General features: G+C 40.8%; 1 protein-coding gene across 1 annotated transcript in view; it reads right to left on the bottom strand.

The window, feature by feature from the left end:
* Positions 1–16707, bottom strand: part of POC1A (POC1 centriolar protein A) — a 59397-nt gene that overhangs the window by 16416 nt on the left and 26274 nt on the right. Inside the window, exon 8 of the mRNA XM_010013660.1 lies at positions 13754–13864. Coding sequence (XP_010011962.1) covers positions 13754–13864 — 111 coding nt within the window. The remainder of the gene's footprint in view (positions 1–13753; positions 13865–16707) is intronic.

Raw genomic sequence — 16707 nt, 5'->3', positions numbered from 1 at the left:
GCAGAGTGTTTGCATCCATCTGTATCAAACTCACTTTTTCTGAAGAGGCCAAGGAGCACAAGTAGGTATATTTGTATTGACACTACCCAAAGCACATCCCTTCTGCTACCAGCTAACGGAAGCTCTGTGAACAAAGGGGAACAGTGATTTCAAGGCATCAAGGAGAAAAAGAGTTGTGGGCTTTTTCAATTCTTTCAGATTTTTCATGCCAAAATCTCCATGTTTCAGTCAAGGAAAGCTTTGCCTGCTAAGAAATACACAGCCAGGGCTTCACAGGGCAGATGCTGGAGCATTTTACAAGTATCCTAAATTGGAATGGACACCTAGAATTTTGTTTGACGTTAATTTTAGGAAGGTGCCAAACATTTTGATGAGCTCAAACACATTCTTCTTCATTAAAAAACTGGAAAGATACTTCAGTGCTCAGAGGAACAGGTTGTCTGCCACAAGCACCCACCTAGACTTCTGCCATAGTTCAAATACAGCAGTGACACCAGTTGAAGCTGCATTATAGAGGCAACAAGGCTGCCTCTACTGAGTGGTTAGGAGAACTTCCAAATGTGACAATGGTAAGCATCGTTGTGGGGTTATTCAGGGAAAGCTTTGCCCTTTGCATTTTAACAAATGAGTGAAGTGTTTGGAAACTTTCCCTTAATAGCCAGACTACAACTTGTACTTACCTTAATGGGGAGGCAGCACATTTGAAAGGAAATGTGCACCCAAGTGAGGAAAACTGAACTGCTCTAATACTAAAACCTCATATTTTGTAAGAGAGGATTAAATCATCCCCTGCTACTGTCCATAAGAATGAGTAAGAAAACCCTCACGGACGAAACTACAGCCACCCTTCTCCTAAGAGCAATCTGTACCATGTGGTGAGCCAGCACTAGTCATTTAAATTCTAACAGATTTTTTATAACACTGCAAACAACACAGAAATATGCCCTGGCACTGAGACAGTCGCAGCACTGATGAGCATCACCATTACAGAGACACCTGTGCTCACATCTGACTCACCTGCAAGGTGAAGTGCTGCTGAATCCTGAGGACAGGCACCAGAAACAATGACACTGCTGCAGAGGTTTCATTTATTTTAGTCAGAGCTCAAGTGTGCAATTTACTCAGCACAACCAAACAAATGTATTTGCCATTAAATATCTTATTACAACATCTGCGTATTAAGCTCTAGGGGTATAGGAAGAAGCAGCTGAACATTAAAGGAAGAATAGATGAGCCGTTTCAGAATACAATACAGCTCTCAGTGACAAAGGGAAAACAGAAGTGATTTATTTATAGCAACCACTTAAAGACAGCACAGTGCAACTACTTGGGGGAAGGGGAAAATTAATCATCCTTCATTCCAGAGGTCTCTTACTGAGCCTCTTATGAAAACTGTTCTGGCTAAACAGCATTCTGGCCAGCTATTATAGCACTGATAGCAGGGTAGGGGGCAAGTATTAACTACACAACACGTGTACATCCATAGTAAAACCGTAAGGGACAACTAAAAAAAATGCCACTTTGTTTTCTAAATGGTGATATTTAGTAGATATATTGACAGGATAAGCACATACCTGAATTTTACACCTACTAATGAAAAGTACCATTATTTGAGGCGTACCTCCAATAAGTATATTCTTATAATTAAATTTAGAGGAAATATTTATTTTCCCTTCTGTTCACCTCTTTCCATTGCAATGGAGCAACTGAGTGATACAAAGGGAACGCATGCAGCTCTACCTCTAAGTCCCTTTAAAATCAATTTCCACAGAGCATCTACTATTTTGAAGGGTTTTGTTTCATTAAAGAGAATAAGATGTTATTAAGAATTTTGAAGTACCTAGAAAGATGCATTCCTTTTAAGCAACACATACATCCAATGTATTCAATGCAATACAGACATCCAATGTATTAAAACTAAGTGCAATTAAATTCATTATTTTAGCTGAAAAAAATTCCCCATGAAACAACAGAGGAGTAGAAAACTCCCAAAGGTGGTGCACACTGTTTATTCGGATCTCAATTCTTCTAATCGATAGAGAAATACCATTAAAAGTCTTCTATTTTGAGGAGTCATTTTCACCACAGGTAAAGTGATATTAAATGTGTTCCCAGAGAGCAACAGTGACATCCAGTGGAAGCATATCAGCTTCAAGGTAAAGCTCCACAGGAAGGTCAGATGGAGTACACCATGCTAGATTGGAGGACTTGCTAAAAACTGAGAGGTAACCTCATTTCTCCCTCTATATACAAAATACCATTGACTAAACACAGCTCTCCAAGCACAGGCACATTTCTCTAGCCTGGAAAAGCAAACCCTCTTTAAGGCAGAACCGAAATTTCTGGAGCAATCACATTCTTCGAGACTTGCATTATTCCACATTTACTGTTCAGACCAGCATAGGGTAACAACTAGAAACAGGATACAAGTTAAATTAACCTTGTGAAACAATTTATAGGACAATTCATCCCTCCTCACTTCTTATTTCAGGACTCAAGTTGCAATAATGGAAGGTGATTTGGGAGGAAGGGAGGAGGAGGAAAAGAGAATGTACATGAAAAGAATGTTAATCACCTTTTATTTTTGATTCACACCAGAAGTTGGGTCAGATATGCAAGAGGCCAGAAATTATTTAGACAGAACCCTTCTCCCTGTTGGTGTTACTAAAAATACCAAGTTAAAATATTAAAACTTGGCACCTACACAGTAATGGCCGTGTTTTGCTACAGGCAAATAAATATTAAATCTGTGATAACCCTAAGAAGTAATACAGTTAATAGGTACATCTCAAACCCCTTTAAATCCCAAGGCACTCTTGTGCCAAAGCCTAAGTGAACCACTGGCAGAGGCAGGCAGATGGAGTAAGGTTTGTGTATTTTAAGTGAAATAGTATCATATCATCCAGCAATGCAAGCTACCAGGAAGGAAAGAGACAAGGCTAACAGCTAATGGCCAGCTACAGTACTCAAACATGCATGAAAAGAATCTGTCCATACACAGAAGGCTACATCTGGACTGAAATACTAGCATCCTATCTCTGCAAGTGTCACTGTTTGGCAGTCTCCTGCCGAGAGCAGGTCCTTACCCTGCTCCTGCATGCCAGAAGGGAAAAGCTGTTCCCATCCTGTGTGGCTTTGCTCTTTGGTTCACTGTCTGTTCATCCACTTAATTTACCTCTATTCTCTGTCACTTTTAAACCAAGACAGACATTAGTATCATGGTTTTCAAGGTACCTTCAACTAACAAGCATCTATGCATGCTGCTAAACATGCACAAGCTATGTGCTGCCTATGCTTTTCAGTTGGCTTATACTGAGCACCACTATATATACCATGGCATCAACTGCTTGTTTGCCACTGAGAACAAGCTCATGGGGTTTTGTGCTATGTGGTCTTTGTTTTACACAGAAAGATGAAAGAAAGTAGATCCCTGCACTGATTCCCAAAGAGAAGTGTACCTGGCACTGGGAGGGATAGAAGTCTCAGTTCCTCATAAGCTCTGGCAATGCAGATCACCACAACTTGAATTCAGAAAGGAACATAACTCTAAAAAAGCTAGTTTCCAAATTACTAGTAATTAATGCAATACTACATTAATTTGGTCTTACTAAGGGAAAATGATAAAATATAGGAAGTAATCTTCAATAGCCAGCTCCTTTCCAATTTGAGTTACACTTTAAACAGCTAAAAAGCCCTCTACAAACATCCAAGAAGAATGGGAAAGTTCTGCACTTATCACATTTCCAAAAGCACAAGTGGCTTTTCTATGATAAGTGAAAATGGGAACTAGTACTGCTGGACATTGAAAGCCCAGTGAAAGAGTGGATGGACAGGTAAGGCTTCATAATTACCAGCTGTTAAAAAAAAAAAAAAAAATACTGCAGGTCTGTATTCCTTGAGAAGGTAAAGCTGAGTGTGGCCTTCAGCATGTTAGCTTTGTCTTTTCTTACTTTGCTTAGACATTTTACCTCCTTTAATCAATTCTCCCTTCCCATCAGCCTTAGTGTTGTCTTGGGAGATATGAAGAGGTCTTCCAGGATTTAGTATGGAATAATTAGGATTTGATGTACAGGTGATGCTCAACTGGCTATTTTAAAACTGCTCCTGGAGCAGAACAGCACCAAAAATCTCAAAGGAACAGTTCTGGTGGAAACAAGCCACCATAGGAACAAAAAGATAAATATGAGAACCACTGGTAAGAAATTTCACCAAGAATTGAACTATTGTTCCCTGGCCCTATTTAAGAGTGTTCCTGGGAAAAGCTCCCAAGAGAAAGCAGCCAAACACTGAAACAAAGTGTTCACCTCAGCCTTGGGTTAGCCATCTACATGTTCTTTGATATCAACAGTCTCTAAGGCAAGAAGCAAAACACACAGTGACCTCCTGAAGTGAGAACAACAGCTTCCAGCTCATTTTCTTCATCAGAATCATCTGCCTCTTTCTAATGAAATAGGTATGTAACACACATACCATGTACATATTTGTGTGTATTACTTATAGAATAGATTGGAAAGAGGACCTTAAGATCACCTAGTTCCAACCCCCCTGCCATGGGCAGGGACACCTCAGACTTGACCATGTCACCCAAGGCTCTGTCCAGCCTGGCCTTGAACACTGCCAGGGATGGGGCATTTGCCACTTCTTTGGGCAACCTGTGCCAGTGCCTCACCACCCTCACAGTAAAAATAGAAATAACAAAAAAAATATAAAAATAATATAAATGCTATGTGTATATATACACATATGTAAACACACTATGTGTGTGCCTGCATATAACATGCCCATTTGTTATCACTTTTGCTTGAAGTTTGCATTTTAGCAGAGAAGTCTGAGGTCTTAGAAACTTTTCAAGCTGGAGCTATCTTCATCCATCTCAAAGCTGACACAGAATAGCAGCTTAGAAATATGTATAAAACTTGCTTCCATCCCTTCCCTTGGAATTATGACTCAAGCATTAGAACAAGCCACATACAGCAGCAACCTAAGTGGGTGAATTTACATTAATTAGCCTGAGATGCTTAACTTAAAAGACAATTTTTATTGTGACCAATAATGACTTGTCAGGACTTGCCTTATTGTTCCAAAGACTTAAAGAACAAATGTATTTGCTGCAAGATGACAGAAATTAAAAGCTGATCCTCTTATTTCTGCAGAAAGTCTTGTCAGACCAGAACACCCAGGAAAACAGTTGTAGCAGGACAGCTGCTCCTGTCCACTAACTGGCAAAGCTGTTGCAGGTCAGTGCAGTCATTCTGAGCCTCTTGGAAAGCCAAGCTGAGGGTGCCTATACCCTGCCTTTTCCTCTGTCAGGTCCTTCATCAAGAACAGAAAACTCTGAAACAGACTGCAATGTGTAAAAATATCAATGCACAAAATCAGAGAAGACATAAGCTTTCATTTGTTTGGCATGTTCACCCTTTTTTCCTTACACTGACCAAATCAAGAGGAAAGCAAACCCAAAAGTTTCAGGATAAAGAGCTACACCATTAGCTTGTGAAAACTTTATTTTCACACAGCAACAAGAAAAAAGCTGAAACAGAGTATTAGAGATATAGAGCCATTAACAGAGGCTCCCTGACACATCTTCTAGAAAGGAGCTCTGCTGTTAGCTGCTTGCGAGGCAGACACTCATTTAGTTGAATGAGAGAAAACCATTTATTTTGTCCTGATGCAGCCTCACAGTCAAATTAAGATGCAGAAAAATTGGCAAGATCTACAGTGAGGCTCCACAAGCAGCACAGTCAACAGACAGAGCTGTTCAGTTCCCCTCAGATAAACTTGGGCTTCCTGATATGAAGAAGCCTGGCAGTGTTGCCAGGCTTTAGTCTCCAGTGAATTAGAGCTGGATGCTAGAGCTCAGTTGGATGCAGCCTTTCCAATGATGAAACCGAGCAGTTACCCCCTTGGGGCTACCTGCAAAAGGGAAGATGCAACCCTGATGCCTTCCTTCCTGATGTTCTGTGCTGGAACCAGGTTATCTGTATGAGGGTGAAGGAGTTCAGATAGGCCTGTAAACACACAGCATAAGACCAAGTTTCTCTCTCTTTTTTTTTCACAAGAACATGTGTTTGTAAGTGAATGGACAGTGTGCTCTTTCTGGCTCCTGTTAGCCAGAGTTCCTCCTAACCATACTGCCATAACGGGAAGAATGATTATGTTTCCCCAAGTCTAGGGATGCTGCAACGGGCAGGAAGAGATCGAGCAAACATTCTCAGCTACCCAGCCTTACTCACCATGACAGCTCCCTTAGTCAACAAAGTGTCTGGAACTTCTTGGAGGTTAGAGTTCATCCCACTCTAAATAGCTGGTTTCCAGCAATAGGACTGGAGGACACCACAGGAGCACACTTCTTGCACAGAAAATGCTACCAGCTGTTCTTGCTAAGAGAAGAATGTGAGTGATGAAAGAAAATTATATCCTTCTGGCTCTCACAAGATTAACAAACACAGCCTCTTCAGACCCAGGGCAAAGCAGAGACCCATCTCTGTCCGGACCACAAAGCAGGCAGATGTCCAGCATCTGAAGGTGTACACTGTTCCTCTTGAACCTCTGTCTCCTTGCAAAAAAATTACAAGGTCTCATGTTGCAACAGGCTTACATGAGTGAGCTTCCTTCAGCAAAAGAGTAATAAAGGCCAGGCAGCTAGGGTAACCATCTGCAACTGCACTGCTTGCAAAGAACATGTGGAAGAGCTCCTTAGCATCCTTTGGTCAGTTGTAGTAAGAGTCCTGCACAGCCCTGTGAAGCTTCTGTTCAGACAGCCAAGCAGGGTAGAGAGCATCTTAAGCACTCATCACAAAGTTGATCTTTTACATAAATAATCTACATACCTATTCCAAGGGGAAGACAGTCATTTACCAAACTAAAGCCTCCTGGATTGGGAATGCATCCTCAGAGAAACAAGGTGATAAGCAGATCAGGAAAAACAATCATTTGCAGACTACATTTATCCTGAAGCCTGAAGGTTGGAGCCCCTGCTGTGAATACAGGATTCTTCACTTACAATGCTTGAAGATAAATAAATAGAAGGGGGTGGAGGAGGTGCAAACACCACACACTCACATCCAATTGCAAAGAACTACAGCTCTGTGCCTTGGACGTGCTTCCCAGGAGGGGATTTCATAGCAAGTAAAAAAAAAAAAAAAAAAAAAAAAAAAAAATAAATGTACAAGTATACAAATGAGTTTGTCCATGCTAATGGATGCCAAAATTAGAGATAGTTACCATTTGGAAGCCAAAAGATCAGGAAGAGAAAAGGCACATCTGGCCTATGAGTAATTCAAGAGGAATTTATTTACACAAGGAACTAGTGGCTGACAGAATGAACTGCTGCAGTCAGCACAGAGACCCCAGTCCTAGAGCCCAGGCACCCAAGGTCACCAAAGACAAAACAGAACCAGCAAAGGAGAGAGGTGGAGTCAGCTTTGGACATCCAGTTACAGGCCTCAGACAACTTTATGATCAGATCATGGTTTTGGAATTAGTCTCCAATCCTATTCAACAGAACTGGTTTGGGAAAATTGCCATTGAAGAAATAAGCATAGTCCAATGCCTGCAGAAAACGTTAAACCCAGCAGTGCAGGAAGAGGTCTAAATGCCTATCTTAACCAAAAGACACATTTGAAGAGTCACAGGCTACTTCCTTGTTTAATAGTCTGCTGAAGCACTGCTCTTCCCAAGCTTCACTCTGTGCAGCCTGCTCTGCTGTTAGCTTTCAAATTTGGTAGCTCCACAAGTGAGTACCATTTAACTTCAAAGGAGCTGAAGGTACTTAAAACATTTGTACTCTTGAATTTCAAAAAAAGCAGAAAGAATTCTTGGGAAGACAGTGACAGAGGACAACTCTGCACTTCTGCCCATGTCTCCTAAATTGCTCAAATAAGGGATTACCTGCTTTTGAGTCTGTCTGCACATCCACTCATATGAGCAAGTCCTACACCAGGAGCTGACAACTAAGCTACATATATTTAAGTTACATGGTTGCAGAATTCACAACAGAAGTGGCGAGAGAAACACTTCCCCATCACCTGTAAGCTTATGTTCTGCTGCATCTATTACCTCTCCTGCCAGGATAACTTTAGTCTGAGATGAGCAGACTACATGCAACCCTTTCTGACCATGCATTTCACAGCCTTCTGAACATCTGAAGCTCCCACTTCCCGTGTTCAAGACAGCTTTGCCTCTGAGGTACTGCAACACAAACAAGTTTTAAAGTATTCTCCTTTAGAAAGCTATATGCAGAGTCTTAGACTGAAGTCTCTTCTTCAGCTGCCTCCTTTGCAAAGTGGTATTTTTCACAAAGAGTTAAAACATGCCTGAAGAAGGTTTATGTTTAAACTCAAGTAAAGAATCTGTATCAATGAACATTTACTATTTTCCATAATACTGCATGAAAAACTGTTTACCAACTTAGCTTATACTACAATGCTTTTATTCATCATTTCCAGTGCACAAGTTTAGACAAACACCCAAGCACTTTCTAACTGTCCATGTGACATCAACTGTTCAGCACTTGATCCTAACACTTGACCATACATAGTCTTCTTGGAATTAGTCAACAATAGCAGCAAATCTGTCACATAACTCAACAAGTGTTCTTGTATCCTCACGTCAGCTGTGTCCGCATGTACGAAGCTTTCCTACTATTTGGGAAAAACACCATCACCAAACCCCCAAAATAAAACACATTATCTGTCTTTTCTGGAGGGAACGAATTGCATGATTAATGTTTTCACAACATATCAGATCTGTGAACATGTCCTTTGATCTGATCCTACACAACTCTTTATACAGATAGACCTTTATGCTTACAGTTTACTGATCCCAGGAAAAGCATAAGAGACTGTATTTACTAAGTCACATAGAAAATCCATACTTCCTATTCTGACTTTCTTTTAGGCCCTTACCACTCAATACTGCAACTTAAAGCATGAATTTACTCATACCCTTTAGCATTTGTATTTGCTTCAATCTAGAATCTTACAGGATCAAAACACAGGACTACAAGACTTCATTTCTTCCCACCAACTTCACACACCATGTAACGTGAGCTCTTGCCCTCAACTGCTATTTTCAAGGCAATTATGCAACATTTAGTAGCAACAATCATTAGCTCGTAATATAAGAGTAAGCATTTATTTCAGAGCTACCATAATTCTGATCTAACATTTAAAGTCTCACATTTAACAGATAGTGACAATTCACTTCTGATAGCTTTACTGTTTTTCTTTATCACACTTCCACATCTGTGCTTTTACACCATAGTCATGACTTCAATTCCTCCTCATCATGAGTATCTCTTTTGTTTTCATCAGTCCTTGCAAGAAGGAGTTTTACTTTCAAAGCAAGCTGCATCTCCAAAGCCTTTTATTTACAGAAAACACAAGCTGGTGGGCAGAGCAACTTTGAAGTTCATTTCTATTGTTGCAAACAAGCCCAATACCCTGATTCATAATGAACTTCAAGCAACTGCCTAAGAAACCAGCATCTGCTAAAGGTTCCAGTCTCCCTCTGCCTACGGAAGTGAAAATTGGTTTAGAGAAAGGCTGTTTACAAGTTCACCAACCTTGACGATGCTTCATGCCTCTTCTTTCCCACAGGTTATTTAGGATTATTTCTTCTTCCCATTCATTTTGATTACAAACTAGTTTTGATGTCAGTTACTCCTACATGTTAGTCCGACTCTCCCCATGAGAAACCAGATACTAAACCAAGTGCTTTTAGACAGCCCCTGTTTTGGTTAGTATTTGTGCTTTCACAACGATTAAGAGAAAAATGACACAGCTACACATGAGAGCATAAACTCTCCTTGGAAAAATATTCTCCCGGACTTATATACAGGGTGAAACAGGCTTCAGATGTGTCAAGAAAAGCATTCATGTATTTTTGGGGTACCAAAACCAAATAACAACCTATGTGCCTGTTTCAAATGTAGTTGCATCGCAAAATTTTTGCAAAACCTAAGTATTATTCCAGAAGCAGAATTCTGGCATGCTAACACAGCAGCAGAGAAAGATGAAGCAGCTTCACTTTTCATTGAAGGAAAAGGTGACCTTGGCATGAAGTCAAGAGCTACAGGTGGCAGTTTCAAGTCTGATTTTGATGAGAAAAAACTGACATCAACTACAAAAAATCCACCAAATAGGCATTCCACTATTAAAAGGCAAACATTTTGCTCAAAAGAAGGAACTGAATATATAATGAAATTTAAGTCTTGCAATAAGTTGTAGCAGTGAGAGTACTCTTAAAAAGCACAGCATTAACACATTTCTAAAAGGTAAAATTAATGAAATTCATTTGAAAGAAAGAGTACTGCTGTTGCCCAGAGAGGTGGTAGATGCCCCATCCCTGGAGACATTGCAGGCCAGGCTGGATGTGGTTCTTAGCAACGTGATCTAGTCAAAGATGTCCCTGCTCATTGCAGGAGGATTGGATTTAGATGACCTTTGGAGGCCATTTCCAACCCAAACTATTCTGTGATTCTGTGAATGGACATCATAGAATAGTTATAATGGGGGCAAGATTTCTCTCAGGTTATACTTAAAATTACAAACCAAGCCTTCTTCAGAGATAGTAGCTTCTTTTTAACAGCAAAGAACATTTCACATCAATTCTGAACTTGGTATTCAAATTCTAAACTATGGTATTCAAAACAAGCTCTCAGAATACATAGAATCATAGAATAGTTAGGATTGGAAAGGACCTCAAGATGATCTAGTTCCAACCCCCCTGCCATGAGCAGGGACACCACACACTAAACTATGTCACCCAAGGCTCTGTCCAGCCTGGCCTTGAACACCTCCAGGGTTGGAGCATTCACAACATTGTTTATTCTTCCCCTTCTAACTTCAGCAATTATAACTGCCTTAATATTAAAGCACTGCATTCCTAAAGCTGATATACAAGGATATCGAGTATTAGTCATATTTTACATTTCTGTTCTCATGAAGTGTAGTGAGCTCTTAGTAGAGCCCACATACAAGCTCTACATGATTGTTCTTGTAACAGGCAGCCACAGTACAGCTGATACCACCCCAAAAAAACTAGACTGTATTGGCTTTGGCAGCACCAATCAGACTGTGCGATATGAGACCAAAAAAAAAGAAACAAAAAGAAACTCCACTCCTTTATTGCAGGACAGAGCTGCATCACACTTTCAATGCTCTTAACTGCATAAGAGACTGCATTCTGGAATTGCATCAGGCTTGGCTAAGACATTGGTCTCAGTTTTGCCAGCTAGCACCCAAGCTCTCCACTGCAAGCACCTTCAGCCCTGCTTCTTCACTAGGAATAATTTTACCCTTGAAGGCAGGAAAAGGTTTAATTTACAAGTTTCTATTTATGCTCATAGCTAATTTGGCAGATCTAGTGGAAGTACCATTTGTGCTCTTCAGGCCAAAAGATAACACCACATTTGCCCAAGGAGTAAATAGAAAGGGACTACTGACTCCCACTCAGTTTGATCTTCTGTAAGTTGCACATAACACGGGAACTTCCCAGCACTTTTTATATTCAGGTAGGACTGCTGGGCTCAGCAGGTCCTGTGCTGCACACCCAAACCAAGGGTTGTATTAGGTTGGCAGTTCAAAATACTCACTCCTTTGAAGTAATTTAGGTCCCCAAACCAAAATATGTCTCTTTCACATGACTTAGCATGGATTCACTTTGCCCTCTGCAAAAAACACAGCACCTGGTCCAAACCAGTATATTACACCTCAAAGAATATAGTGCCCTGTTTCCCACAGGCTCAGAGCATAACTGGAGCACCCCTTGTCAACCAACACCACATGACACAGATTTGCCTGTCAGTAGCACACAAACAACTGGTCCCAGCAGCACCTATTAGAGGTTTTGCCAGGTAAACCTTCCTCCACAGGAGAACAGTTTTGTCAAAGGGGCAAACACTCAGGTTGGTTTATCATTGTTCAAGAGTTTTGTTCAGCAACTACCTTCAGTGCATATCTTAAGAGGTTCTATAAAAAAGAATAAGTTCTAGAAGAGTTCTGACATTTTCTTCCTTTCCTTAAATTACTACTGGATAATATGCTCTGGTAATAACAGCAGTATAGGTGGGGTAAACTTACCATTATCTCCCATTAGTGGACACTTTGTTTACACTATTTAAGCCATTCCTTGGAATGTTACAAACTGAAAGTAGTATTTCTTATTTCTTTCCATAAAGGCTTTCTTTGTCTCTGCTGTATTTCAGCCCAGAATTACACTACACAGTATCTTAAAGCAGAGAGAGTTAAAAGTTACTCCAGTTCAACAGGCTAATAAACACAGAGGTCATTGGACTGCTAGTTTCACAGCCTGCATAACTTCAGAGTTAGAACAGAGAGAGAAGGAAAAGGAAGAAGTTATGCTCCAACCCTGGCGGTGTTCAAGGCCAGGTTGGACAGAGCCTTAGGCAACATAGTTTAGTGTGTGGTGTCCCTGCTCATGGCAGGGTGGTTGGAACTAGATGATCTTAAGGTCCTTTCCAACCCAAACCATTCTATGATTTTAAGTCAGGTTTAGCCAAACTAGCCAAGGATCAATAAAGACTTTCACCTTCTCATTCCTTCTGTGATTGCTTCCTACCATCCTCTCCCACTTACCTAGCACTAACATCCTCTGGTTTTGTTTGCTTTCTTTACAGAGCACTTCACATAATAAGGCATCAGGTTTAGAGCTGCAGACCCAAATTCTGTCCATCACAAAATGTTACAACTATTCCAAACCACCCAGCAATGGACTGAAATCATGTTAAATAAAAACACTACTATGCTTAAGATAGAACATGAGTTTAGCCCAAGAAGTTGAGAAGATTAAAGACACTGTCACAGAGCAAGAGATGTTGGCTAGAAGCTTACCTTTTGATTAAGGCCATGCCACATATGCATAACCCCCTGGTTAACAAACTGCTTTTCAGTTTACAGCTTATGTTGAACAAGATGTACCAAAAACCAGCCACTGTCAGAACATATTTCAGAATCATGTAATTATTCAAATGTACCAAAAATATCCAAAGATAACTTTCTTTTTCTATCCAAAGATAAACTATTTTGTCTTGTTGAAGTGAAGCATCACCATGGGCAAAAATTGTGACTCATATGAGCAGTAATTTGAAAGGGTTATTCATGACATCCAGCATCAGTACTACACTTTAATCAGTGCATCACACTGAATTACTCACTTGGTGGATTTAGCCATTCAGTACAACCAGAACTCAGATGTCTTTTAATACATGTTTCAGAGAACAGACATCATATGAACTAATGTCTCCAAATATTTAGGAAAGAAGTTCCAATACAATATGTCACCTATTTCTCATGTGTGATGTCTATGCACATAGATTTCGTTTTTGCTGACCACCAGTGAAAAGCTATAGGGAACAGTATCTATTTTCAGACTGACACCAGTCTAAAGGATTCACATCAGCTAGAAAAACTGACTTCAGCTGTTACTCACATCTCCACTTTTTTTGTGGACTATTATCCAAGCCTACAACAGAATTCTTAAACGGAGGCTGAAATAAAAAAATACATATATACATACACTAAATTCATTTCCCTTTTAAATATCTTGTGTATCTTTTCCTATAAAGCAAGTACAGTTAAACAACACAAACAATATGAACTTGGTCAAAACCCCATCTTACAGCTCAAGTAAATGCCAAGGGAAGATGGCTCTATAGTTCATCTTTCTAGCTGAGTCACGTGTTTCCTAGCTGCAGGAAGGAACTCTACACAATTTCTGTATGCTGACCTACCAGAGTTTGATGGGTTCCATCTTCTGGGATGAAGGAACTTGTGCCAGACTTCTGGGTTTTCAGTACATCACCATAATCTGATGCATCGAAGTTAGTCTTCCAGACCATCACCTGCAGAAGAAAGTCAATGTCTACTAAAATTTTCCATCTACATTTGCTTAAAGGTCAATGTTGTCAACACATCAGAGAAGAGTTTGCAGATGCATACAAAGTTTACCTAAGAAAGCAGTGCCACTGACTAAACTAAGGATGTTATCTGTAGATATGCTACTGAACACAGACACAGCATAACCCTGTTCTCAATGAGTGACCTCTTCCAACATTCTTTGGGTCATGAAGGCCATGAAACTAGAGCAACCTAAAGAACTTCAAAGCAACGTGCAGAATAACACCATTAAAACCACAAATACCTTAAAATACCATGCTTAGCATTACAATAGTTATCAGCCACACCCCAAACAACTAGTCAATTGTTTATCATGAGATTCATTCACAGGAAAAGCAGAGTTTGAGACTCTGAGCCAAGCATTAGAGATACCAAGCTAGTTTGTCAGCTGAATAGCAAACATAAATCCCACTTACAGGCATATTCTCTCCATAATGCAGTATTTATTTCAGAAGAGAGGCCTCTAACATAAACCACTTCAGCAGATCAACAGCAAATGTATGGAATAAAATCCTTAGTAGTGACTCCAAGTCTAGGAAGTTTGAGAGCAATCAATGAAGTCTGACGGACACCTATGAACCTGGCAGCTCATCTTGCTTATCAGAAGTATGAGTGTTTTTAATTCACTCACAAGGTTTCATCCCTACTTTGTGTGAAATGAAGGCTTTGTTGCATAGTTAACCAATGAGGCCACACCACTGTGTAAGAGAAAAAAAAGTGATGCTGTTTTATAGAATAGGTTGTCTCTTCACAGCTGTCCTGGGTTCAGCTACAGCAGTCATTTTTTCTCCTTCTTAGTAGCTGGTGCAGTGCTGTGTTTTTGACTTTCAGTCTGGGAACAACGCTGATAACACCGATGTTTTTAAGTTGTTGCTAAGTAATGTTTACTCTGACCAAGGACTTTCTCAGTCTCATGCTTTGCCAGAGAGGAGGGGAAGCCAGGAGGAAGCAGAGGCAGGACACCTGACCCAAACTGGCCAAAGGGGGATTCCATACCACAGCACGTCATGCCCAGTATATAAACTGGGGAGAGTTACCCGGAAGGCCCAGATCGCTGCTCGGGTCGGGCTGGGTATCGGTCGGCGGGTGGTGAGCGGTTGTGTCCTTTTCCCTTGTTATTCCTCTTATCATTATTACTGGTAGCAGTAGTGGTTTGTATTATCCCTTAGTTACTGGAGAGCTGTTATCTCAACTCGTGGGAGTTACATTCCTTCGATTCTCCTCCCCATCCCTCCGGGAGCGGGGGGAGGAAGGAAAAGGGGGGGAGTGAGCGAGCGGCTGCGTGGTTCCAAGTTGCCGGCTGGGTTTGAACCACGACAACAGCTAGCAAAGGTACTATTAAAAAAGGTGGGTACTTACACCAGGATATTCTAACTGGGGGATTGACAGCAATGCAACACAGCTCAACAAAAGACTGATGACAGAAATGGATACTTATTCAGATCAATACTTTGGGTTGAAATCTGTTCATACCTTCACTGGGGAAGCTCACGCTATGTTAAAACCAGCACATATTTGCACCACAGGGTGCAAATGGCAAAAAAACCTGTCCCAGTCCAGCAGGCTCATACAACAGGCCTGCCTGCAGTTCAGTAAGGGTTTTTAGACAGGCTACGTATCTAAATTACCAGACAAAAAAAGATCCTTTTTGACCTGTAGATATGTTCTTTTATTATGTCTCGTATTTCTTTTGGATTCAATAAGTTAGTACTTAGCAAGATCCCTTCCACTAAAAAACTAGCAACTGAAGACTAATGCTGTTTTTAGCACATAAGTATATTGTACGTTAAAGTTCTTTCTCCATTGTCGTGGTTTAAGCCCAGCTGGTAACCCAGAACCACACAGCCACTTGCTCACTCCCCCCACTTCTTCCCACCCTATTCCCAGAGGGATGGGGAGGAGAATTGAAAGAACATAACTCCCACGAGTTGAGATAAGAGCAGTCCAGTAACTACGGTATAATACAAAACCACAACTGCTACCACCAATGATAATAATGATAAAGGAAATAACAATGGGAGAGAATATAAAACTAAAAGGGGACACAGAGCCCCCCCCAGCCGTTTGCTCACTCCCCCCACTTCTTCCCACCCTATTCCCAGAGGGATGGGGAGGAGAATTGAAAGAACATAACTCCCACGAGTTGAGATAAGAGCAGTCCAGTAACTACGGTATAATACAAAACCACAACTGCTACCACCAATGATAATAATGATAAAGGAAATAACAATGGGAGAGAATATAAAACTAAAAGGGGAAAAGGCAAAGAAAACAATGCACAATTCAATTGCTCAGCACCTGCCGACCGATACACAGCCCGACCCGAGCAGCAATCTGCCCCTTGCAGGTAACTCTCCCCAGTTTCTATACTGGGCATGATATGCTGTGGTATGGAATACCCCTTTGACCAGTTTGGGTCAGGTGTCCTGTCTCTGCTTCCTCCTGGCTTCCTGTGTGCCTCCTCATGGCAGAGCATGAGACTGAAAAGTCCCTGCAGTTCAGTAAGGGTTTTTAGACAGGCTACGTATCTAAATTACCAGACAAAAAAAGATCCTTTTTGACCTGTAGATATGTTCTTTTATTATGTCTCGTATTTCTTTTGGATTCAATAAGTTAGTACTTAGCAAGATCCCTTCCACTAAAAAACTAGCAACTGAAGACTAATGCTGTTTTTAGCACATAAGTATATTGTACGTTAAAGTTCTTTCTCCATTGTCGTGGTTTAAGCCCAGCTGGTAACCCAGAACCACACAGCCACTTGCTCACTCCCCCCACTTCTTCCCACCCT

This window comes from Nestor notabilis, unplaced genomic scaffold, assembly GCF_000696875.1.
Source record: "Nestor notabilis isolate BGI_N333 unplaced genomic scaffold, ASM69687v1 scaffold1854, whole genome shotgun sequence".
NCBI classification, from domain to species: Eukaryota; Metazoa; Chordata; class Aves; order Psittaciformes; family Psittacidae; genus Nestor; species Nestor notabilis.
Note: the sequence above shows the minus strand (reverse complement) of the source record. Positions and strands in the feature narration are given on the sequence as shown.